The sequence below is a fragment of the Salmo salar genome, chromosome ssa07 (genome assembly GCF_905237065.1).
Source record: "Salmo salar chromosome ssa07, Ssal_v3.1, whole genome shotgun sequence".
Classification (NCBI taxonomy): Eukaryota; Metazoa; Chordata; class Actinopteri; order Salmoniformes; family Salmonidae; genus Salmo; species Salmo salar.
The window spans coordinates 28,097,683-28,111,163 of NC_059448.1; the positions used below are offsets into that span (position 1 = coordinate 28,097,683).

General features: G+C 46.3%; 1 protein-coding gene across 1 annotated transcript in view; it reads right to left on the bottom strand.

The window, feature by feature from the left end:
* Positions 1–185: 185 nt before the first annotated feature.
* Positions 186–13,481, bottom strand: part of zanl (zonadhesin, like) — a 38,701-nt gene continuing 25,405 nt past the window's right edge. Inside the window, 22 exon segments of the mRNA XM_014207195.2 lie at positions 186–614; positions 1,451–1,491; positions 1,707–1,800; positions 2,143–2,289; positions 2,425–2,560; positions 2,700–2,902; positions 3,694–3,824; positions 4,011–4,172; positions 4,375–4,576; positions 4,794–4,923; positions 5,112–5,356; positions 5,559–5,703; positions 6,040–6,248; positions 6,564–6,835; positions 7,248–7,375; positions 10,211–10,375; positions 10,904–11,047; positions 11,149–11,246; positions 11,585–11,729; positions 12,035–12,237; positions 12,655–12,831; positions 13,354–13,448. Of these exon segments, the coding sequence (XP_014062670.2) occupies positions 517–614; positions 1,451–1,491; positions 1,707–1,800; positions 2,143–2,289; positions 2,425–2,560; positions 2,700–2,902; positions 3,694–3,824; positions 4,011–4,172; positions 4,375–4,576; positions 4,794–4,923; positions 5,112–5,356; positions 5,559–5,703; positions 6,040–6,248; positions 6,564–6,835; positions 7,248–7,375; positions 10,211–10,375; positions 10,904–11,047; positions 11,149–11,246; positions 11,585–11,729; positions 12,035–12,237; positions 12,655–12,831; positions 13,354–13,448 (3,370 nt within the window). The 3' untranslated portion in view covers positions 186–516.

Below are 13,481 nucleotides of genomic sequence, written 5' to 3' on the forward strand. Positions count from 1 at the left end.
AATGGAGAGAATATGGGATTTGAATGGGTACTACGACATCCTTGTGGCACACCAATTTCACAGGTACATTACTGTAGGACAGGTAAGACAGACACGGGCGTGTTACGGTAGGACAGGTAAGGCAGACACGGGCGTGTTACGGTAGGACAGGTAAGGCAGACACAAGACTGACATGACAAGTAATGTTAAGCGTGCAGCAACAATTTAATTCACTTCAATAAATTACATCTCAGGCACTTGAGGCATTTTATAATTGCACTTTTCCCTGGATCACATCTCATAATTCATGCATTCTCAAATTACAACAAAAGCATTAATAAGTTAATAAAAGCAGATAATATAATGACAATTATAATAATGTGGCAAATATGTAACATTGACGTTACGGACTGTTCTGAATTGGTGTGCATTGTTTGTGAGTGAGTGATTGAGTGTGTGTCTGTCTGTGTGATATCCGTACATTCATCTGCCAGTAAATATGAAACTCTTATGTTCTCTACTCTTCTTTCTCTCCATCTACATGGGAGTCATGATGTCGCTTGCGTTCTTCTGCTGGTTGTCCAGGTTTTCGTACATGACGTCGCTGTCCTTAAGACGCATGCGGTATTGGGTGCCTAGTAGAAATTCAATTCATAGAATTATAAGCGAGGCAGGGAAAGAGGGAGAAAGAAAGAGAGAAAGTGAAGAAGGACAAAAAGAGGGAAAGAGAGAGGAAAGAGACAGAGAGAGAGAGGTGTAATGTTTATTATTATCATGAATTTGTTTTTTTTATGACAGGTACTATTAGGTAGGTCCAGGAGTTTCTCCTGGCCAGGTCACCAAGGTGATCAAGGGTTTAGTTGGGAAGGATGGAGGGCAGAACTACTTGTCACGCAATCCAGTGGAAGAACCAAAGCACTTATTTTTCACAGTATGAGCATTGATTTCACAATTTTCCTCCTGATCATGGCTTCATAGAATTACAAAAACTTAAGTTTAGGCATAAGGGTCGAAATGAGTTTATGTTTAGGAACAAGGGTTAGGTTAAGGTTAGTGTTATATCAGTGAGGTTAAGGTAAGGGTTGAGGTTATAGAATTATGGCACGGCAAGGTCCACTTGCCTCTGTAATAAATCAGCTGAATAGGTGGGTGACAGGTGTTTTTCTTGTGCTTTTCTCTTTAGCTGGCTGCCAATATTCTGTTTCAAAATAATCAACTTCAAAATAATTTACTCATTTCAAATGGTCTACGGTCCACCCATTATGGCATCATTGACCTGAACAGGGAATTTTGTTCTACTGATTCGAATTCAATGTTTACTATATCCTTCCCATCTAAATCGTTGACCTGGTTTTATTGGGATAATATTAGCTAAGTAGTATAATATTAGCTACAGTAGGTAAAACAAAATGTAAGTGAAAGTAAAAGTAAAAATTGATATGTTTTAAGTGAGATTGAGATAGGCACTTACTTGAATCTGTGTTGTCAAAATCAAACCTGTTTTTTTGGTTCCTGTAAACGCAAAATGGTTTAGAGAGTTAGCATCCATTTACATAGGAATACAAATACTGCACTGACAGGTGACGTTAGCTTTTCCTGTCTTGTATACTGAATAATAAAGCAAACTGTCATGATCAACTTGATCTTTGATTATTTCATGTTGTCAGTGTAGATTTTTGCTCTATGATAAACAGGCTGTGTTTTAGTGGTTGTTGTAAAGTACTTACGTTCGACAACATTTGTAGCATAACACACAAATCAGTGCTATGATGATGACTCCCAGAGGCACTAGGACTGCGATGAGAATGATCGTGTTCTTATCTGTGGGACGAAGGAGGAGACAGTTACAACACTGGTATGCCTGTATGCTATTCTAACAACAAGGATTACCGGGTACAGTACAGTATAGTACAGTCCCATACAGTACAGTATAATACAATACAGTACAGTACAATACATATGAGTCCCATACAGTACAGTATAGTACAGTGCAATACAGTACAGTGAAATACGGTACAGAATAGTATAGTACAGTACAGTCCCATACAATACAGTACAATACATGTGAGTCCCATACAGTACAGTGAAATACGGTACAGAATAGTATAGAGCAGTACAGTCCCATACAGTACGGTATAGTATTAGCTCCAGTTAATCACGTACCCAGGCCTCCGCTGGTCTCGGTCTTCTCGATCTCACACAGATTGCCCTCGAAGCCCTCTTTACACTGGCAGGTGAATGAGTCAACTGTTGTGTTAGACTCAGAGCAGGTACCGCCATTTAGACAGGGGTAAGCCAGACACGGACTCACTGAGAAGAGAGGGCGAGAGGGTACATTTGTTATCAAAGACATTTCAGTCCATTTTACACACTGAAGTTGTTCTTATTGCAACTACTAGGGGCACAAATGCATGTATCAGTAGCCACACACAAAGACACACTCACTTTTGTAGCAGTCACGCGCGTAGTCGAAAATGGTACAGACTTGTGTGTCGGCACAGCCCTTGGGTTGGCACACGGCGCCCGAGGCCGTACATTCACACGACAGGGCACAGTCCTCTGTCACAAACTTCTCCTTGAGCTGGGTTGGAAGGGAATGGAGTGATGGGGAGAGAGAGAGATCAAAATGGGGTAGAGAGAGAGAGACATGTACGAGGAAAGGGACAGAGTTATACACACACCACACCATACAATGTTCTGCAACAGCTGTATTAACTCACCGGGTAGTATCTATCCAGGTAGTTGCAGCCACACTCGCTATAGGGCACACAGCTGCCTGTGCTCATGGCGAAACCGGGGGCACACTGGCACCCCTCAACACAGGCAGTGAAGTCACAATCGGAAGGCGCGGCCAGGTCAGCGCAGGAGGCGGGGCAAGGGGACATACACTCAGAGTAGGTACTGTTGGCCACACAGCTCAGGACTGGGGGGGGAGGAGAGGAGGGAGAGAGGGAGAGAGGAGGGGGAGAGTGAGGGAGAAAGTGAGGACACAGGATTAGCAACAAACACATAAGGGGTGTTGAGAGGAGGGCAGTTGAAAATAAGTATTACTGCCAAAATGATTTGGCAGAATCAGTTTAGCAGTTTGCTAGGGATTACAAGTGAAGGAAAAAAAGTCATTTATTATTAAGAACACAGCACTGAGTGAATGTATTTTTATTGTATTTCCGATAGATTGTGTGTGTGTACTTGTGTGTATTTAATAATTTGTGTGTGTAATACCGGAATGTGTGCGCATTAGTGCATGTGTGTTTGCATATGCATTTGTGTGTCTGTGAGTGTGCGTGTGCATTTATGTGTGTGTGACAAGGTGCATGTGTGCATTTATGTGTGTTTAATAAGATCTCTGTAGTGTAGTGTGTGTGCGTGCGTGTATTCGTGCTTGTGTGTGTGCTCGTTTGTGTCCGCGAGTGTTTGTGTGTGTGCACACGTTAGAGAGTGTGTCTGTGTGAGTGTGTGCGTATGCATGCGTTCATTTGTGTTTAATAACATCTCTGTAGTAATGTGTGTATGTGAGACAAGGTGTGTGTGTGTGTGTGTGTGTGTATAATGACATCTCTATAGTAGTGTGTGTAATAATAATAATTTGGTGGGTGCTTATATTTCACAGTTGCACCAGTGTGTACTAATACGCATTTGTGAATTGGAAATGTGTCTTTAGCATATCCCAACTCTCCTTCTGTGTGTGTGTGTGTGTGCGCGCACGTGTCTTACCACAGCCCAGCTGTTGTCTCCATTTGCCCAGTTTGACACCGGCCTCCTGGCATGCCAGGGCGTACACCTCAAAGCTGTCACAACGCAGAGAGGCGGTTTCCTGATCCGCACACAGGTCAAACACACAGTCCCTAAAACGCACACACACGACAGACAGTGACTGGAGGGAATAGTGCAGACCTACACACATAAGTAGAATATAAATTCAAGTTGTGGGTTGAGAGAAAAGTATCAAACGTACCCACCTGTAGCACACAGAAACACTCTTTCGCTTTCTCTCACACACACACACACACACACACACAGTCTCTACTCACTCCTGGAAGCTGTTGGGCAGTAGTTGGGCGTGGCAGCCAGCGAAGGGTCCTGAAGGGTCAGACACGGCTCCGCACTGTTTGTTACCATTCAACTCAGCCAGCTGAGCGTCAGTACAACCTGCTGTCTCAAAGCCAGACTCTGGGTCTGTCTCCACATCACGCCTAGGGAGAGGGGAGAGGGTGAAGAAGAGGGCGAAGGAGAAAAAAAAACAAAGGAAGGAGAGTCATATTTAGTTATGTACACTCGATCATCTCGACAGACCTATTTTTCAGTCGGTTGTGTTTATAAATAGATTATGAATGAACCAACAAATAAATAAATACATGAAATGTGTTTATATATAATCGAGTGATTCCTTCCCACCTGTGCAGGTGCACCATCTTGGGGAGGTCTGCTGTCACTAGCTCCGCCCCCTGCCTGTCAGTCACTCTCCAGCTTTCGCCGAACTCGTCAAGTTTCCGCGTCACAGTTCCGTCTGGTTTCATGTACTCGTTCTTGGAGGATCCGTCGTAGTTCCCACACAGACCTCTCACCCTGTTCTTGTATGTACTGGGTAGGATCACCTCTGTTAGGGAGGGAGAAAGAGTATTGCATGAGTACAATCTCTCTCTCACACTCTCTCACTTGCGCGCTCTCACACTCTCGCTCTCACACTCTCGCTCTCACACTCTCCCTCTCACACTCTCCCTCTCACACTCTCCCTCTCACACTCTCCCTCTCACACTCTCCCTCTCACACTCTCTCTCTCACACTCTCTCTCTCACACTCTCTCTCCCTCTCACCTCCGTGGATTTTGCCGTCGAAGCGGACCGTCATGCCAAAGTCGGTGACCAGCTGGACGTTCTTGGAGTTCATCGTGATGGTCAGGCCGTCTCTAGGACTGAGAGGAGGAGCCACACGCTCACCGTTCACCTACACGGGTAGTGAGAGGACATAAGAAGTTATAACTGTTCATGGAGATGACACAAGAGGTTATAACTGTTCATAGTGATGTCATAGTTGACCTGGAAGGTAACAGAGAGGAGACTCTCATGGTTTTAGAGCTAGATTACTGTCGCCAAGACAACAGGCATTGTTGGATTATATTATATTTAACTCACCAGTACAACTTTCTTCTGCAGGAAGCGGATGCTGACTCCATAGACATCTACATACACCTCATCCAGGTAGGAGATCTTGCTGCCACCGCGACGGCTGTTCTTCCCTCTGACCTGGAGGGAGGCCAGTGAGCTGAGGAGGGAGTGGCCCTCGGTCAGGGTGTAGGTGTAGGGGCCCTGGAAGTGGTGGGTGAACCCATCAAACGTACGGTAGTGGGGGTCACCGTGGATATTGCACCTGTCGAATTCTGGAGAGGGGGAGAGGGGAGGTGGGGAGTGGCAGAGAAAGGGAGATGAAGTAAGGTGGGGAGAGAGGGAAAGAGAGAGACAGAAAAGTTTGTATTGAGGAAGTATAGTTGACAAATGGTAACCTTCTCCTAATATTTTAGGTAGAAATGGCAGTGGGGGCAGAGTTGCAGGGACTATTTTGAGAGAAGAGTTGGGACTTACTCTCAGGTTTGCAGTAGAGGTCTCCGTTCTTGTCCAGAGTGCAGACAGAATCATCCCTACATTGAAAATCAGAACAGGTGATGGAGCCGCCCAGGTTACAGGTACACTTGTCATCACAGTGGTCAGTCACCCACGACTCTCCCATCTGCAACACACACACACACACACACACACACACACACACACAGAACACACATTAGGATTACAGCTGACTGTTTATACAGTATGTCTAAAGAAATCTTGTTTTAATGGTATTATAGAGAATGTGTTGAATCTGTGTCTGGCTGGTGGAGTTTGGATTCTTGTCTAACCAAACTTGTTTCATAGTTGAATATCATGCACGCTATGGTACAAATATGTTTGCCATCTGACAATCCCCATAAATTGAAAGGAACTTTTCGGTGTTTAGTTGGGGTGTATGACTGGTAAAGTAGTGCGTGTAAGTGGGCAACGATTGGTCGACGAAACAGTAAGCACTCACATCGTGGTACTCTCCATTGGAGTCCACACATCCACACTTGGCCAGAGGGACACACTTCCCGTCGCTGAGTACGAACCCCGCGTCACACTGGCACCCCTCGACGCAGGTGGTGGGGGGAAGGTGGCAGAACATGGGGAACAGGTCGGAGCAGGTGGCGGGGCAGGGGGGCGTGCAGTCAGAGTAGTGGCTATTGGGGGGGCACGGCAGGGCTGGAGGGGGAAAGAGAGATGGTGGGGTTAGACGATAATCAAAGATCCTATCTTTCCATACAGTGCAGTAACAGTTACAGTAACATTGGCTCTATGGATGGGTTTCGTCTGGTAATTGCGGCATCATTGGTCGACAGTATAGGCCTACACATGTAGTACTTTTACAAATTCAATTCCAAAGCCAACTAATTTCCTTCCATTTTCATTCATTGATATAGCATCCTATGCCCAACCTCCCTCCAATACTCTGTCCTTCCATCTCACCCTACCCTCTCCATCTCCCTCCCCCTACCCCCCATCTCCCCCATAACTTACGACAGAATGTGTTGTTTCTCCAGTCGACGGTAACCCCAGCTGACTGACAGGCCTGTGCGTAGGCTTCCACGTTATCACACAGCGTGGCCTGCATGCCGTCGTATTCACACATGTCGTACACACAGTTCCCCAGGAAGGCCTCCGGTGGCAGGAAAGAGTGGCAGGGCTTGAACTTGTCGCCGAGGATGATAGAAGAACACAGGGTCTCGTACTGCTTCTCTTCTTCTGCCGTGCAGTTTGGGTGGATGTTGGGACGCTCATCTGGCGAGCACCTGGAGGGATGGAGGGAGAGATGGGGGGAGGGATGGGTTAGATAGAGGGATGGAGAAGAGGGAGAGAGAGTACCCAAAAATGTAACCTCCTGCCAGACCATAAGGATTAATGATCACTCACCAATAAGTGTTGCTAGAATGTTTCATTATACATAATTTTTGCAAGCCTTGTACAGACAGAATGGTTTACTCCTGGCCTATTTGTACCTGGTCTATTTGAACATTGGCTTGCCTTAAGGCTATATATTATTAAAGATCCAGATATCTAAAATATAAATGATATTGACAGGTATCTGTGTTTCAGGGACACTCAGGTGTACAGTAACACATGATCTGACCAAGAAAAAGCTTTAGTTGGTAGCCTCCTGGCCTAAAGTACAAGGTCAAAGGTGAGAGGTTAGAGGTTACTGACCCTGGGTCTGAGTCTCCCTCGGACTTCCAGCTGTTGCCCAGTTCTATCACATCCTTGGCCGGGTTTCCATCGGGCTTCAGGTTGTCGTCTTTGGCGTTCATGTTGTAGTTACCACACATACCACACACCTGGACAGACGGAAGGAAAGAGGTGTGAGTTGAAACTGAGGAATAATATAAGAGTGAAGTTTGTACAAGAAACAGTGTCAATTACTTTAAAAAAAAGATAAAATAAAATAAATGTGAATAGAATTTGAACAATAGGGCCTCCCGAGTGGCGCAGCCATCTAAGGCACTGCATCGCAGTTCTAGAGGCGTCACTACAGACCCGGGTTCGATCCCGGGATCTATTACAACCGGTCGGGCTCTATGACATTATATAGAACTAAGACCGCACATAATGAGCTATGTAAGGCCATAAGCAAACAGGAAAACTCTCATCCAGAGGCTGCGCTCCTAGTGGCCGGGGACTTTAACGCAGGGAAACTAAAATCCGTTTTACCTCATTTCTACCAGCATGTGCAATCAGAGGGAAAAAAAACTATAGACCACCTTCACTCCACACACAGAGACCCGTACAAAGCTCTCCCTCAACCTATATTTGGCAAATCTGACCATAATTCTATCCTCCTGATTCCTGCTTACAAGCAGTACGTACCCTGCATGAGCGACAGGTCAGTAAAGAAGTGGAATATGTTCTGCGATTCTTCCGATGGCATTGAGGAGTGCACCACATCAGTCACTGACTTCATCAATAAGTACATTGATGACGTCGTCCCCACAGTGACCGTACGAACATACCCCAACCAGAAGCCATGGATCACAGGCAACATCCACACTGAGCTAAAGGGTAAAGCTGCCACTTTCAATGAGCAGGACTCTATCCCGGACACTTATAAGAAATCCCGCTACCCTATCGACGAACCATCAAACAGGCAAAGGTCAATACAGGACTAAGATCGAATCGTACTACACCAGCTCTAACGCTCGTCGGATGTGGCAGGGCGTGAAAACTATTACAGACTACAAAGGGAAGCACAGCCGCGAGCTGCCCAGTGACACAAGCCTACCAGACAAGCTAAATTACTTCTATGCTCGCTTCGAGGCTAGCAACACTGAAGCATGCATGAGAGCATCAGCTGTTCCGGACGACTGTGTGATCATGCTCTCCGCAGCCGATGTGAGTAAGACCTTTAAACAGGGCAACATTCACAAGGCCAGACGGATTACCAGGACGTGTGCTCTGAGCATGCGCTGCCCAACTGGCAAGTGTCTTCACTGACATTTTTAACCTGTCCCTGACTGAGTCTGAAATACCAACATGTTTCAAGCAGACCACCATAGTCCCTGTGCCCAAGAACACTAAGGAAACCTGCCTAAATGACTACCGACCTGTAGCACTCATGTATGTAGCCATGAAGTGCTTTGAAAGGCTGGTCATGGCTCACATCAACCCCATCATCCCAGAAACCCTAGACCCACTCCAATTTGAATACGGCCCCAACAGATCCACAGATGATGCAATCTCTATTGCACTCCACACTGCCCTTTCCCACCTTGACAAAAGGAACACCTATGTGAGAATGCTGTTCATTGACTACAGCTTAGCATTCAGCACCATAGTGCCCTCAAAGTGAATCACTAAGATAAGGACCCTGGGACTAAACACCTCCCTCTGCAACTGGATCCTAGACTTCCTAAAAGGCAGTCCCCAGGTGGTAAGGGTAACAACAACACATCTGCCACTCTGATCCTCAATACGGGGGCCCCTAAGGGGTGAGTGCTCAGTCCCCTCTTGTACTCCCTGTTCACCCATGACAGCATGACCAGGAACGATTCCAACACCATCATTAAGTTTGCCGACGACACAACAGTGGTAGGCCTGATCACTGACAACGATGAGACAGTCTATAGGGAGGAGGTCAGAGACCTGACCGTGTGGTGCCAGGATAACAACCTCTCCCTCAACGTGATCAAGACAAAGGAAATGACTGTGGACTACAGGAAAAGAAGGACCAAGCACACCCCCATTCTCATCGACGGGGCTGTAGTGGAGCAGGTTGAGAGCTTCAAGTTCCTTGGTGTCCACATCACCAACAAGCTATCATGGTCCAAACACACCAAGACAGTCGTGAAGAGGGCACGACAAAGCCTATTCCCCCTCAGGAGACTGAAAAGATTTGGCATGGGTCCTCAGATCCTCAAAAAGTTCTACAGCTGCACCATCAAGAGCATCCTGACTGGTTGCATCACTGCCTGGTATGGCAACTGCTCGGCCTCCGACCGCAAGGCACTACAGATTTTACTTAACACTTATTTTTCTTGAAACTGCATTGTTGGTTAAGGGCTTGTAAGTAAGCATTTTACTGTAAAGTCTACACCTGCTGTATTCGGCGCATGTGACAAATAACATTTGATTTGATCGGGAGTCCAATAGGGTGGTGCACAATTGGTCCAGCGTTGTCCGGGTTAGAGGAGTGTTTGGCTGGGGGGGCTTTACTTTGCTCATCGCGCTCTACCGACTGCTTGTAACGTGCCTGCAAGCTGACTTCGGGCGTCAGGTGAATGGTGTTTCCTCCGACACATTGGTGCGACTAGCTTCTTGGTTAAGTGGGCGGGTGTTAAGAAGCGCGGTTTGGCGGGTCATGTTTCGGAGGATGCATGACTTTGACCATCGCCTCCCGTGCCCGTTGGAAAGTTGCAGCAATGAGACAAGATTGAAATTGGGGAGAAAACGGGTAAAATTCAAAAAACTAAAATACAAAAACATTTTTGAACAGTATGGATAATTCCATGAATGAAAAGGGCAGAGAAAATCATTAGAAGTCGCTTTAAAATGTAGTTCTGAGTATTTTAGTATGGCCAAGACATGTATTGTGTGAAAGGCTTAATTTTACCATCATTATAAGTTGTACAATACGCATTATTATACAGTAGCATTACTATAGTTGGGCTCAGACGTACCTTGTTGAAGTATTCTCCAGGGATGGTGATCTCCAGGTGGTGGACTCCATCAAACTTGACCTTCAGGCCAAAATCAGTGTCCAGTAGACTGTAGACACCACTACTCAAGAGCCTGGCCCCGGCCACACCGATGGACAGAGGAGTACGTACCCTGCGCCCATCCAACTGGAGCGGAGAGAGAGAAATAGAGAGAGGGGAGGGGGGGATAAAGGAGAGGTGATTAGTGGAAATCAATAACAAATAAGGCAAATGGGTTGATGTTTCTCAAACTTCACTATCACAGCTTCCATGGGCGGTTCCACAAAGTGGCTTGCCGGTGTTGAAGGCCCCTCAAGAATAGGCCTAACACCCCAATTAACCCCCCCCCCCAAGGTAATTTATTAGTACACCATAGATCCCTAGGCAATGACCAAGCTACCCTGCCAGCTTCATTAAGAAGATGAATAACGATCAAAACGTACCATAACTGTATCTCTACTATCTGACTAAAACGGTGAGAAAACAAAGGAAACTGTACTCAGGATTGAACCAAGCATGCTCCCCAATGGATCCCTCTCCCCCTCTCTCTCTGTTTTGTGTTTTCTGTCTATGTTTGCTGTGATGAGAATGAGGCATAAAGCCTGTAAGCCATACACACAATTCTACTTTCACCAAAAACGGACAACAAAGGTTTGAACTTGAACTCCATCTCACCAGAACTCTGTTGCTCTTTTGAAGCGTGACGTTGGCGTTGGGAAGATAGACCGTGACGGAGCGCACGTACGACGCCTCCGGTTGGCCGCGCTCCTCGTTCTTCGCCACGATGGTGAACGGAGTTACCTTGGTGGAGTTACACACCTGAGGGAGAGAGGGATAACGGGGGGGAGCGAGACGTGTTACAGGGATCGGGAGAGACAGAGGGAACGAGGAAGAGAGGTTGAGAGACGACGGTTACATACCTCCACCAGTGTATAGGTACAGGTGCCCATGAAGGTGTGCATGACACCATCAAAGGTGTAGTAATGAGGATCTCCGGCCACATGACACACACCCAAACCTGGGGAGAGACACGGAGAACAGAGACATTCATATCTGGGTTAGTGATGCCTTCTTGGGAGTTCTTCATGGTGTGTTTCATATACAGGCAGTGTCACATTCATTTCAAATCACAAGTGAAGATACTTAGAGCTGGTTTTCCAGCCACAGATTAAGCCTAGGTCTTGGAAGCATGTTCAATGGAGATTCTCTAAATGCTTTTGAGTTCAGGACTAATAATTCATTATAATTAGGAATCTGTATCTGTGAAACCAAAACATTTCTGTCCCAGTAACAGTAGCCAAATAAACAACACAACAAAGACCAAGAAAAAGCCCTGAAAGGGGGTGTGGCATTTACCTGTTGAAACACATGCCAGCTCTCCCTCCAACACCTTACACTCCTGGGCGGGACTACACTGCCATGGCTCACAGACAATGTTGTTGCCAGGGTTACACTTACAACGCTCCGAACAGTCCAGCTCAGTGAACCAACTGTCTCCCACCTAGGACACACACACACACACACACAAACAAGGAGAGATATGGACATCAGACACAGTCCCACAGACATATGACAATCAACCATGTTAGTTTAGTCAATAAACCACTTCATTAATTTAGTCACTCATCCACATGAGCACAATGAGCTAGCCTTAACAACATTCTACCAAACACTACTTTTCTACTTTTGCAAACAGACTAAAACTATTTCAATCTGTGTACATCATTCCTATAAGTCTCTGGTCATTGTATTGACTACTATGTAAACTTTACTAGTCAAGTCATAACTTGGTTCCTCCATTCTTACAGGCCTGTAGTTGTTATCTTTGTCGGTGCAGCCACACTGGCTGGGTGGAACACACTTGTCACCGCTGAGTAGCAGGCCGGGGTCACACACACACCCCTCTACACAGGGCTGGGTACAGGTGGCGTTGAAGGTAGGGTTCTGACAGCTGGAAGGACAGGCGCTACCACATGGCTCGTAGTGGCTGCCTTGGAGACACTTCAGAGCTGGGGGGAGAGGGGGAAGAGAGAGAGAGAGAGAGAGAGAGAGAGCGGGGGAAAACATGGGTTACTGATGGGCAATGAGAATAATCTGTATTGCTGCTGCCCAAGAAAGGGGGAGAACTAGAGGGAACATGGAATTTGAATTGGTAGTAAGACTAATCCTTGTGGCACACCACTTTCACAATATTGGTGTTACCCAATAGAGATAGGACTCAGTACACATAAAGGACTCACAGGTGTGTTACAGCACATGGCGCACAGGTGTGTTACAGCACATGGAGCACAGGTGTGTTACAGCACATGGCGCACAGGCGTGTTAGTCAGACTACACACAGTCGGGAAGGTGTGTGTATGCGTTTGCGTGCATACCTGTGTTTCAATGTGTGTGTGCGCCTGCACGCATGTTGGTATGTGACTTACGGCAGAAGGTGTTATTCCTCCATGCGATGGGTACTCCAGCCAAGGCACACAGGTCAGCGTAGCTCTCTATAGCCTGGCACAGAGCCACCGTCTCCCCTCCCGTAGCACACTGGTCGTACACACAGTTCTCCTGGTAGATGTTGGGGGGAACCACCGCATGGCACGGCTTGAAGATACCTGAGAGAGAACGGATGGAGAAATGGATGGTGTTAAATGGCTGAGACAGTGAGGAATTATCAATAAATAGTTTTAACATTGTACAAATGACATGTAATAACACAATAGACAAAAAAAAATGCTGTAAGACAACTGAGAGAATTGGACAAATGAGCAATGAGTAATGTTCGTGGTAAGTTAGCTGACATTTCAGGCACAACTCTCTCGCTTATCTCTAGAATCAATGATATTTCGTTTAAATATAATTTCTGGTTCTACAGAAATGAGAAATGGCTTTAGTAAATGGAGACTAAAAGATACAGTACAAGTGGTATGTAATAACATGAATATTACACGTTTGTGAGAGAGTGCACGTGGATTGAGCATGTCTATGATTTTCTGACTGGTGTTAATGTCCGACAGCTGTAATTTGTGTTTCCATGCGTGCGCGTGTGTGTGTGTGTGTGTGTGTGTGTGTGTGTGTGTGTGTGTGTGTGTGTGTGTGTGTGTGTGTGTGTGTGTGTGTGTGTGTGTGAGTCTCACCGCTGGGGTCAGTGATCATGCCACAGCTGGTGGGTTTCTCAGCTTCTGCCTCAACCTTGGGATCGCACTCCTCCTCTCCTCCACCGTGGGTACAGCTGAAAGAAGAGAGAGGGATGGAGGGATTGACG